We start from the raw sequence: 13008 nt of genomic DNA, 5'->3' as shown, positions 1-13008 counted from the left end.
CTGATGCTGAGAAAATAAATTTTTTACGAAACAGATGGATTCCTGATGACAACTTTGTATTTCCATATCGAACTTGTGGTGAACGCAGACGTAAATTTTGTTATTCTTGGTTGAAGAAATTCCCTTGGCTTAGTTATTCGCGCAAAGAAGATACCGTTTATTGTGTATATTGTGCCTTGTTTGCTCCCGAGAGTGTTGGAATTAATTCATCGCAGTCGGCTGGCAGTTTTGTGAAAAAAGGTTTCTGCAATTGGAAGAAAGCTCTGGAAAAATTCCAGCAACATTGTGGTTTAACATATCATGAACATTCCGTGGTAGCGGCTTTGAATTTTGAAAAAGTTATGAGTGGTAGCAGTAGCATGAAGGGAATTGATAAAGTTATTGACGTGGCGAGCGAAAATCAAGCGAAGAGAAATGCTGAGAAAATCAAGCCAATCGTGGAGAGTGTCCTTTTTTGTGGAAGACAAGGTATAGCTCTAAGAGGTCACCGCGATCATGGTGAGTTTGATTTGAATTGCGCGCCTGTTGAAAATGAAGGAAATTTGCGCGCACTGCTACGGTTACGTGTTCAAGCTAATGATAAAAACATCATTGAACATTTTCAAAACTGCGGAAAAAATGCAACCTATATTAGTTGGAAGATCCAAAATGAAATACTAGCGGCTTCACATCGTGTGATTAAGGAGAAAATAATCGCTGAAGTTAAAGATGCAAAGTTTTTTAGTATCTTAGCGGACGAAACTTCTGATGTCTCGACGATGGAGCAGTTCTCTCTCTGCTTGCGTTATCTGAAGCGAGATGCGGAAAGCAAGTATACAATATGTGAGAAGTTTTTAGAATTTGTTCCTGTTACTTCTACAACCGGCGAAGCTTTAGCAAATACAATTGAAACTGTGCTTCGAGAGAATAATCTAGACATTGAGAATCTGAGAGGGCAAGGCTATGATGGAGCTGCATCAATGAGTGGCAGTTTCAAAGGTACTCAAGCTAGGATCGCTGCGAAATTCCCGAAAGCTCTGTACGTACATTGTGCTTCCCACAGTCTCAATTTGGCACTGAGTAATTCATCGGGCATTAGACAAATTAAAAATTGTTTCGGCATAATCGAGAAGTTGGCGGTTTTTTTCAATACTCCGAAACGGGAAGCAGTATTAAAAAAACAGATTAACGCTCACGCTCCTGAGTCCACACGACAAAAATTGATGAAGCTGTGTGTTACAAGATGGGTCGAACGCCATGATTCTGTGATGGTAACCGGGGACTTACTAATACCAGCAGCAGCAGCGTTAGAAGAAATCGGTGAATGGGATGACCGGGATTCATCGTCGCAAGCTAACATTCTTCTCAACGCTATCAGACAGCCTGAGTTTCTGATCGCTTTATCAACTTCTGAAAAATTGCTTAGCTATACATTAATTTTGAGTAAGCAACTCCAAACAATTGATTCTGATTTAGTGTCTGTGATTGATCATGCCGAAAATGCTCTTGCGCAAATTCAATCATTGAGACAAAACGCAGAAGAAGATTTTCATGAAATATTTGAGGCCGCTAGTGAGAAAGCAGCCTTTCTGGGTACTGAGATAAAAATTCCAAGAAGAGTTGGAAAACAAGTTCATCGCGATAATACACCAGCGGGCGATGTAGAAGAATATTTCCGAAGAACTGTTTTCATACCCTTTGCAGAGAGTCTATCGGGTAGTATCGAACAGCGTCTAATGAAACATCAAGAAATATTGAAGAGTTTCGTTTGCCTTCTTCCCAAATATTATCAACAAGAGGTGGCGAAGTCCAAAACAAAACGTGAAATTGAAAAGGAGCTAGAAATAGGAATAAAAAAATTGGCTACTACATATGAAAGTGACGTTGGAGCAAGTAACATCCACGTCCTTACGAGCGAACTCAAATTATGGCATTCGAGTTTTAAAGGATCCGAAAATCTGCCACGGACTGCAGTTGATTGTCTGAATCAGTGTAAAGAGAGCGTATACCCGAATGTATGTACATTGTTGAAAATTTTTGCTACTCTACCAGTGACCACCTGTACTGCTGAACGCTCGTTTTCAACGCTACGTCGATTAAATACTTACCTTCGTAACACGATGACTGAAATTCGACTGAATGGGCTAGCTAGTCTCAACATCCATCGTGAGATTCCTGTGAACTTCGCGGAAATTCTAGCTATTTTGAAAGAATCCCCAAGGAGACTTGAGTTTGTTATTTAGCTTAATAGACTGTAGAAATTAGATCTAGGTACATGAGAAGTCTTTATAATACGATTCTCGCAATAAGAAATTACTATAAGTATCTTTCTTTTTCTTTGTGCCCTCCCCAATCTCAATTCCTGGTTGCGCCACTGCTTACAAGAGTTGTAGAAGTGTAAATGTAGACAAGAAAAAAAATTGACATGTAATTTACAGGGAGATCAGAGCGTGTCTGGTTAGATTCCGAGATTGGTTTAGGAAGTTTCCTCGAATGCCTCTTTTTTTCATTGTAATTACGTTTTTATCACTCTTTTTTTAGTAGGTTGTTTTGAATGGTCCTCGCGGTTACAGGCTACCCCCCTTAGCCGCTTTGTAACCTAAGGACCTCTAAAACCTCCCTTCTACACAACCTCCTGTTCGTCAAGACAACCTGTGTATGTTGGGTTGCCTACTTTCAGGAACGCAGGGAGCTGTTCTGGGTAGTTCGATATCGGAGGTCCAGGTCCAATTATTAGCAACAATATAAATACTAATGAACATGCCTAGTCGTACATACACGGCGCATTAATAACTAAATTAACACAATTTGCCCCCCCCCCCCCAAACCATGTATGTTGTAACCTTGGTAACACGGTGCGGTGGGTCGACGCGACCTCGGCAGTAGCGAGGCGGCCACGCTCAGCTGGTAATAAAACTCAAATAAAATAGGTTAGGTTGAATTGTCAACACATTGAAGTTACGTTTTTTATAGTTGCAGTTATTGTTTTTACCATAAAATATGAAATGTCAAAAAATCATGAAAAGAAAGTCGAACAATTTCTGTTCGATTAAGAACAATCAAATTAAAGAAGATATATTTAGGAATTACATTGACTGTGATTTTAATAATACTTAGATTTAGGTCATCTGAAATTTATTATTTTGTAATTTGCACATATTTCATTAGAAATTTAAATAATAAAAAGGACACGGGAGAAAATGAAATTCTGGATGAGAATTAATTGAGTTGTAATTTTTATAAAGTGAAATAATACTATTAAATATTACGAATCAACGAATGTAATGTAAATTAAACACACAACGCAAATCAAAAGGTCAGCCTAACAAATAAAAGAGGCGTATTTTCCTACCAAATACGTCATACACATCACATTATGCGGGTCACTCTGTAATTGGGCGCAAGCCTGTTGAGGGCCCAGAACAAGAGAGGGATGATAAATAAATAATTACATAAATAAATTGTAATAGAAACTCCTTAACTAATATAGTTCCCTGGGCGAAGGTCACGAGAAATAGGTTACTTCATGCAAACAAATCAACGAAATAAATGGAATATATTAAGTGAATGATTGTTTAAACAATTCCAATTTACAAATTGTTATGTTTACAAATTTATTACAAGTAATTTTTTTCACATATTTTTAACTTGAATACTGGAATAAATTATTTTTTACTTTTTTACCAAAATTTGCTGCCCTGGGGGTCAATTTTTGAGCGCTCGCAAATGGGAAACGTATACGGAACAATACGAATAGTAGTTTGTTTCAAATTTTGACAGCACGTTTCTTTGCGCGCTCTTAAAATATCCTTCGCTTTTTTGCGAGAGGTAGATAGCTGGCGTAATTTGATATTCGAATGCGTTTTGCTTTGAATATAAAGTATAGTGACCAGTTGATCGTCAATTTTAAAAATTTTATCGAAAATAGAAGAATTGATAAACGTTTTGGCCATTCAAGATTTTATATTTTTTACGTAATTTGGTTTTCCGGGAACTATAGGGTGCATAGACTGCACGCATGTGCCCATTTTTCCTCCGAAAATTGAGGATCCGGAGCATCCTGAATATTTATATATAAACCGAAATGGTTACCACTCTATTAATGTGCAGTCGGTAAGTTTAAAGAATGGAAGATGAGTGGATAACGTTACAAAAATGTTGTTAGATATGTGACAGCAGCCTCAACATTCTAAATGTGAACGCAAGGTATCCGGGAAGTAGGTACTAACGATGCATATAGATATACCTATATCAGAAAAAACTCGTTGTTGATCCATTCTCTAAATGGGGTGATGAACCATATAGGAAATAGACGACTCAATTCCTCAAAGGGAAGGTTTTGGGTGATTCATTAGAAGTGAGGACATTTTGAATTTCCCGCAAATCAAATAAATTATGAAGTTGGTACTAACTGATGATCTTTTATTTAATTGCAGTGGTGTATCATCATGCTTTCAGTAAATCGTTTACTTATTTATAATCTACGAATACTGCTTCTGTTTTACCACAAATTATAAACTAACACTAGACACAGTCACGTTTCTTACATATTTTAGTGCATCAACTCTAAAAATTGTTCAAAATGGAAAAAGTAATAAACCGCAAATGGCACACAACAATTAACGGCGACACTGGTTTCTTAAATGACAGTCATAATTACTAACGAAATTCAAACCGTCAATCTAATAATGCAAAAAATACTAAAACTTTACGCGCGAAATTCAAGCGATCATCACTTCTAATGAATCACCCGGTACTTATTCTTTACAGGAGATTTGGGATATCCCCTTCGCTCTTGGTTGTTAACACCTTTTAATAATGTGGAACCAAACACTCCAGAAAGCCGTTACAATAATCTCCACAAAACAACAAAGGCAACAATAGAGATGTAATGGTTTGTTAAAGAAGCAATTTCGTTTTTTTATTAAAGCATCGATTTCTTCATTATACCTATACTCCAGTCGACGCGCCGCTTCGCTCTAGTGAGCGGTACCCTTTATTTTTCACATATTCCACCAGCATAGTTTTTTGCTTTTCAGACTCATTTGCACCTCTCTTTTTTAAACTGTCCATTATAATAACGAGGTACAATTATATACACCTCTTTAACCATAGAACAGATGGAATGAGAATAAATACGAAATTAGATTTAATTTTGCGAAATGTCAATTTTAATTCAGGTGTTGTCAAATCTATCAATCGCATCTTTACGATGATCGTAAGTAAAGTTGCGAATAATAGAAACTGTCACTCAAAAATTGATTGTTTTCTTGACATTCGTAACTACGTACACGTAACTTTGCGTATTCGCAAAAAAACGATCGCATCTCAAAAATTGACCCCCTGGGCTATAGTCCATATGTAAATCCAGCCCTGTTGATGTATGTATGATGACGCAACAGTGTCCACGCAGGTGACATTCCAAATTAAGCGTTGTCCTCTTCGCCATGGTACTAGAGTGACACCATCTGGTCGTTTTCCATCGTCGCGGGACAACCCTACAGGCTTCAGAATTGAACAAAATGTTAGTAGAAGGAATACACTGGAGCCAAGCTTCAGATAGTACACCTAGAACTGCATATCAATGGTATATAAATGGGAATAATAAACGCATAATATGATACATGAATATAGTAATATCCGCCGGACAGTCATGCGTACTATACAGGGTGATTCCTATAGTACCTGCCACCGTTTGGGAGCGTGTAGGTGGTGCGTAGGGGAGTATTTTGATATAGGACACTTGGGGTCGGAAATCTAAATTAAGGGTGCCAGAGCCAAATTTACCTTCTGGAATTTCGCGCCTGTAGGTAGGCAACCCAACCGGCCGGCGGTGCACACGGAGCGATCTCAGGCGGCGATGTGTGACTGACACATGATCAGAATTTTGTTTAAACCCACGAAATCCCGTCTGCAACGACGCGTATCAAGTGAATAAACACTATGGCAATAGTATAATAATAGTTGGCTAGATGTAGGAAGTGCATTGAGAACAACGGTGGCCACGTTGAACACTTGTAATAGTATATTAAGTATGGAGAACGGTAAGGGATTTTTACCGTTCGAAGACAATTGTTTGGAGGAGGAGCGAAGCGACGACTCCAATTATTGTCTGAGAACGGTAACCCTTAACGTTCGACGTGCTTATAACATTTTTTGCGCGATCGAAATTAAAATTATGTAACCAATATAAATATGCACTAAGAAATTAACGAGCAGAATAAATCGAAATGATCGAAGTGGTATGGTGTACATCACTAGGCAACCAGTTTAAATGTCAAAATTGAAATTAATAATTTCATAAAAATGTGCATGTGTCTGATGTAGTTTACTAGCTTTGCACTTCCTTTATGACTTTATGAGCGTCTTGCCATAGGAAACAACAGCACAAATTGTACGTTTAAAGTACCTAACAATAATTAAAGATTAAATGTAATGTAAGACTGTTGATTTTTAAAAAGGCGTCGGTAAGTATTTTTGCTGTTCTGTTTTTAGATCGGTAAGTAATTTTGACGTCGTCGTAATCATAGCAACTGGTAAATTCTACGTACTGTCATGGAAACACCCATGGTAAATAGCCAGAAATGACCGATCGCGCAAAAACGTTATTGTTTTTGGCTGTCGTTTTCCCTCCTTCCCTCCCATGTCGCTTCCTCGCGCTAACTCGCTCTGCATCGCTCCGCGCGAAACGTCGGTCAGTTGGGTTGCCTACATACAGGCGTGAAATTCCAGAAGATAAATTTGGTTCTGGCGCCCTTATTTTAGATTTCCGACCCCAAGTGTCCTATATCAAAATACTCCCCTAGGCACCCCCTATACGCTCCCAAACGGTGGCAGGTACTATAGGAATCACCCTGTATACTAGTATATTATTATGTTTTTTAAACGTAGAGTTTTAGTCGACTATAAACGCGTTATATACGGAACTGTGTTGCTTGGGCCATAACCTTTTGTACAATTATAAAAGATTGCTTTAGTAGATCATCAGGTGCTGGTGGTAATGAAGTTGTTACAGGCTGCAGTATGTTATTTTTTAACTCCCAGTTTTCTTGTTGAATTTTTTTCTGCAGAATTATTTCAATCGGGTCTTTTTTCAAACATCTTCGTGACTTTAATTTTAATATACTTAAAAACATGAATAAAAAGCAATCAAGTTTACGCCTTGATGTACGATATACAATACCTATCGTCGAGCCTATCGTATTATATGAATGCATTCTAGTAGCCTTCTCAGCGCTCTACTTCAAGAAACTGTTGATCCTACAGAAAAATGCAAGTCATTTTTTGTAGATAATTTCATGATGAACAATTTTTGTGATAACCTCCATTGTCCTCCGAGCAATAGGTCGCGAGATATTCGCGACCTTTTGACCTTTATAACTTCTTTAGCCGGCACGATATCAATGTCGATTTTTCACATACTTATTCATTAAAATGCCGCAATAAAGGTGTATACAAAAATTCAGCTCACTAGGAATTTTTCCGTAGATTGGGGTTCAAAACTTCTAAAATGACTGGACTATTATGGAAACGGAACGTACAGTGAGAAACCGAATTGTATGTACCTAATGCTCATGGAACGGATATGGTATGGAAATGCAATGGATAGTGGGAATGAGCTTTAAAGTGTACAATCACCTACTCGTCATATTTGAGATCCATCATATCAATGCTTTCAAGAAGAATCTCAAAAATCTCCTAATGTCGGAACCTTAATTGAAGACTTTTTCTAATTTCCGAACCGAATGTTGTCAAATCCTGTGGCACGATAGATTTGTATTTATAGGGAGCAAAGTAATTATTATTAGGTGTAGGTGAAGTTGTTTGTACCTGCATTTCTTAAAAATATTAATATAATTAACACCTTCTATTTTAAAATTCAGTAATTAAAACAGTTTTGAATTGAAGTGATATGGGGAGAGACAAAATTACTATATTGCACTAGCAGTGTGTCACCAATTTCGCTACATTCCTTCTGATCGCTTAGCTTGGCAGACATCCACAAGCTTCGCTGAAATACCTTCTATTCTGTGAGGCCTGATTTTGTAATTCAACCTTTCCCTTGCTTAAAGAGGACTGAAGTTTCGACGACTGATAAAACTAAACCGTTTAATTACTTGAAACTTTTGCTTATGGATGGCAGATGTCAACAAGGAGAAAAACTCTTTTCTCCCATAAGAGCATCTATCGAAGGCAGAGTACGGCCCCTGTACTCGCACAAACTAATTTTCAACGGCAGGGAATACCAGACGCGTTTAATACTTTTGATTAATAAGTTGTAATATAAGTTAAATACTATGAAATATACTTGTTGTTTCGTAGTTTGATTGAGTTAACAGTAACTTTGTTAGTTAAAGTTAAACCGAAACAAGCATAAGAACGTAACGAGAATCTGTAAAGCACATACTATAATTTAATTCATTAGATAGACAACACGTTCATTTATTTTCCATAGTAAAGCACTTAATAAATTAACTGGAGCCACTTTATTGGCATTGTGTTTTAGGGGTAACGTTATCTTTATATTGCCTCGAAATAAAAATTGGGAAGATACCGGTAAAAAATTGCCAAGTGTCAAATTCTTCTCGTTTGTACCACGTTTTATGTAATTAGCGCACATCTGTTAGAGTTCATTTAATTAAGCACCCATTTGATAAAGCAGATAGGGGTGAATTTTATCTGTTAGGCGTCGTTTGTAGTATAAATTAGAGTGGAAGTTAGGCAAAGCGCAATTATTTCCAGAATTTATCGGATATAGTTTTTGCAGTGAAATTGGAGACCGTATTAATTTTCAATAAAAGTGAGCATCCCTTTTGGCAGTTCTATTATGCATTAAATGGAACACTTAGGAGTGTCTATTCAATCTTTATTGCATAGGTTGAATTCAACGCTTGGGCAATCCGGGAATACAAAGAAGACAACGTTTCGTTCAATTACTGTGAAGAGGTCGGTGTACAATGGCCCATACCTCCCTTTGCTGATATATTTCCATTCGCTGCTAACTGAAGCGGTCTATTTGCGAAACTATTGTAACATTTCTACCTTCGTTGCCGTTATTTTGTAAAATTTTATTTATCGTCGGTGAAAAATTCACATAACTGCGCGCTGAAAGCGTACCATAGAAAACGGGGACGCATAACGATTTAGGAACCTCTTCGTTTATCTATACGTTTTCCCCAACGCATTCGCGTGTTTAAATTTTATTCTTTTGTGTAATCCCAATTCGCTTTGCCTGTTTCAGAAGAGGTTTTATATTAAGACACGCGCATATCTGGCAGACATAATTCTCCTAAACAAAGTAAGACGCTTCAAGTAATTTATTCGTTTTTGTGGAAACTAAACGAGATTCCGGTGTATAAAGCCAACGTGGCTAGTTATTATGTTCCTTTATGAAACTTTACAATTAACAACAAAAGCTGGGATAAACTTAAATTTATACCACTACTCATTTGTATACACCTAAGCTATTAGTAAAGCAAATTTCCATACAGTTTGTGGCTGTAATGGCAGGCGTGAGCGAACCTAAGCGCTAATGGCGGCATCAATTTGCCGATTCATAAACGTTTACTCTTCGCGGCCTTATTAACCGCAAGATCCTAACGCAATTTTCATGTTTTGCAGGTACTTCGGCCGTCGATGCAGTTTTGGGTCGAAGTGCAACGCTTCCTTGTGACATCGAGCCACAAATTCGAGATGATAGAGTTTATATGGTCTTGTGGTATAGAGGCAATGACCAGCGTCCTATATATAGGTAAGGTAATTCAATATATTAGGCAGTAATTGTAAAACTCTTGCGCAAATCGTAATAACATGGAAAACCCTCTAAAAGGTTGAATGAGCTTTTAGAAACTTTTACGTTAGAAACACAGAAACCCTGCTTATCCAAACTAATGTTTGTGGCGAGTGAAAATTTAGTATAATATGGTGAAAGGATTTATTCCGTGCATAACATTACGTTCTTTTCCTTTTTGTTTATTACGTTGGCGCTGTATCTGTGTTTACATCTATTGAAAGAACCTGAGAGGCGAGTTAGATACAATTCAATTTATTAGAAAGTTTAGTCAATGATTGATCTTGGCGTGGTTTTTCCGAATTATATCTAAGCAAGTGTGTCCGAATTCTCACCTCCTTATAAATGTAATTCAATTCCTCGTAGATCGCGTGATCAACTAATTCAAAATTCAAATTATATGAACAATTATGGGATATTAATATACATTTTAAATGGCACGAACGTGTTATTTTATTCACCCGCTCGTACGAGACCTGGTTAATCTCGGCGCTCAATTTAATGCGGCAGCAACTTGCAGTTGCAAAGCTGTGTCCATCAAAAGAGTGTTGCTTGTTTTAGCGCGAACAAATACTCCCGAATGTAGCTCAGTGTATCAACATTCTATAAACGGGTGGAGAGTTTGGGCTGCGTCCTCAACCCCGCCGCACCAAAGCGCGCAGGGTTAAACAAGAAATACAAGCTAAGAGTGAGATATGTTTAAGGTAGTTCGTTCTGCGCATTTGATATTCGTCCTTGGTTGCACTTACAAATGGTTGAGCGCCACTCAATTTCTAACTTAACTCTCCGCGTATGAAATTGAGAAGATACGAGGGTAGTAATAACAGTAAAAATCAATTTAGGTACCATTAGAAATATTGGTTTATTCTTAAAGGTCATTATCAAAATAATAATTATCTCCTCAATTGATTGGATAGCATAACACACAAAATACTCCCCCAAATATACCTACTCAAAATTATAACTTACGTTACTCACAATTGAAGTTCTTTAGTTTTTACAAACCCCCAATCAAGGATATCGACTAACAAACTAATTACTGAATCATATAACCGCTTTCCATAAATTAATTGATATTCCGGACCAAAAATTCGCATATAGAGCCAAGTACAAGTAAAACATATAAGGCACGCTTACCTTGGAATGAAAGTTACATGTCGACGCCAAGAAGTGAGCTCAATTCCCATCCAAAACCTGAAATCAATCAAAGAAAACCTCTCAACCGCAGGGTTCGGCTATATAATAGTTTCAATAGTGCCTAAGGACCTAGCTCTTACTCGCAATCTGGCTTCCAATACAGGTACGGTACTTAATTTGTCAAAGCACTTCAGCAAGGAAGTGGTCGTTTACATAATGTTTGCGTTTCAAACCAGTTGACCGCCCGACCGGCGAAAAAGAACCGAAACCGATATTTTTTCTGGAACCGAAAGCCGAACCGAAACCGTTATTCCTTCAGAAATGGAACGTATGAGACCCGGAACCCATATTACTTCTTTTTAGGTTTTTTACGGTTCTTAACAGATTATTGGAAGTTGAAGGACGCGCCGGCAACCACGTCCTGAAATTGATAAAAATTACTCTAATGATTGCCATCGGTGGATTATAAATTTTTAATAAGGTGTCGAAATTGAAGGCATTACGGGTGGAGGTGGCGCTAATTTAACCACTACTTTAAAAAAATAAAAAAGGAGGGGCGAGGTTTTAAAATAAAATTTTCTGTTTTTTTAGTAATAAATTAAGTGTAAATACATATTTCCCTCTTCCTCCTTTATTCCCCTTGTCGTTATAAATTAGCTACACTGGCGATACGTCACATTTTGGTATTCATGACTTTTTCTTCACACCTATTAAGTAACAAATCACGTTGTTATAATGAATTTTTTTAATGCAGTACTTTCTGAAAAACTAGAACCAAAAATAATCGTTATAGACCGAAAAAAAATGCGCAGAACCGAACCGTTATTTCTTTTTAGAACCGAAACCGGACCGGAATCGTTATCAATATTTTCGCTTAAATATAAACAGAACCGGAAACGATATTTCATGTGGGTCCGAACCCTGTATTCAAACTCGGCCATAAGTTAACCGAGATGGAAAAAATACTAAGTAGGTTAACAAATTACTTAAATGTAATAGCATATAACCCAGAAGGGGCAAAATAGCTATGAATTGATACGCTAAAGAGTTATTGAAGTTGTCTCTTTGTTGAGGATCGATCCCTGATATCAAATCTCGGTCATAATTCGTTGACCCATTTCACAGCAAATGGCCGTTCGTTATCAGCAGATGGAAGATTATGTCAAGGCCGTCGGCACTCGTAGGTATAGGTGAGCTTAACCCAAGGTTACAAACTTGTACCAGTTTCTTATGTAATGTAACGTATCCGGAATTTAAAAGGTACTTGCAATTAAAACTAAAAAGTCGAGCCGGAACTTGAACTCTAAAAAAAATCAAAGGTAGCCTTCTTCGTTGATTTCATAAAATGTACATACCTCTTAAATAAGAGGACTAATTGTAGATAAAGCAGCAATTTTATTTTCGACGGAAAAATTTTAGTAGGTATACAAATAGCAGCTGAACATAAAGATCAATTACGGGAAATCCAAATGGCGGTACTTACGAGAAGAAAGAAAAAACGCAATAAAATCCTGACTATAGGAGTTATATAGGTGAATCGGTCGAGAATGTCACGACAAGCGCCTCGGCTCACTGCCGTTGCCATTTCTCGTTTGTTGAGTATGGTTCGATATCATCTGTACGTACCGTACGGCGCCGGTTACAAATGACTTTCTTGCATGGACAACGTCCCGCTAAAAAAACCTCTCATTTCCAGTAAAACAGAGAATCGCGTCGAATTGCAAAGCACTCATTTGTTGAGCATGGTGGTGGGTCGGTCATAAATCTGGGGATGTTTCTCTCAATAAAGTCGGCCCTCTGCATAGAATTGAGGGGATAAATGGACAAGCAAGGATATGTTAGCATACTTGAAAATGTTACACTTCCCATTTGTGCGTCGCTGCTTTGGTAGAATTTCGTCTTCCAATAGGATAACGACCTAAAGCACACTTCTGATGCTGCCACCAAACCGGTTTGATCGACGTAGAATGCGTGTAATGAAATGGCCAAGCCAGTCTTCTGATTTAATCCCCAATAGAACATCTATGGAAAGATTTAAAACGGCGGGACTGTAACAGCGTTTGGCAAAAAAAGGAACTGAAACGGTTTCACAACTAGGTACA

At 37.6% G+C, this 13008-nt stretch overlaps 1 protein-coding gene across 1 annotated transcript; it reads left to right on the top strand.

The window, feature by feature from the left end:
* Nucleotides 1-341: 341 nt before the first annotated feature.
* LOC116163959 (zinc finger MYM-type protein 1-like) lies at nt 342-2727 on the top strand. Its single transcript, XM_031478087.1, has 2 exons — nt 342-1872; nt 2660-2727. Exons 1-2 carry the CDS (start codon nt 342-344, stop codon nt 2725-2727), a joined length of 1599 nt encoding a protein of 532 aa, XP_031333947.1.
* The last annotated feature ends 10281 nt before the right edge of the window (nt 2728-13008 follow it).

This window comes from Photinus pyralis, unplaced genomic scaffold (genome assembly GCF_008802855.1).
Source record: "Photinus pyralis isolate 1611_PpyrPB1 unplaced genomic scaffold, Ppyr1.3 Ppyr1.4_LG2, whole genome shotgun sequence".
Taxonomy (NCBI): Eukaryota; Metazoa; Arthropoda; class Insecta; order Coleoptera; family Lampyridae; genus Photinus; species Photinus pyralis.
This window is presented reverse-complemented; position numbering and strand designations above follow the sequence as displayed.

Excerpts from the sequence above, each read along its gene's own strand:
- LOC116163959 (XM_031478087.1), top strand. The coding sequence starts at position 342 with ATGAGTGGTAGCAGTAGCATGAAGGGAATTGATAAAGTTATTGACGTG. Across the intron at positions 1,873-2,659 it reads TGAAAGTGACGTTGGAGCAA|GAACGCAGGGAGCTGTTCTG; the intron begins GTAACATCCACG and ends GCCTACTTTCAG.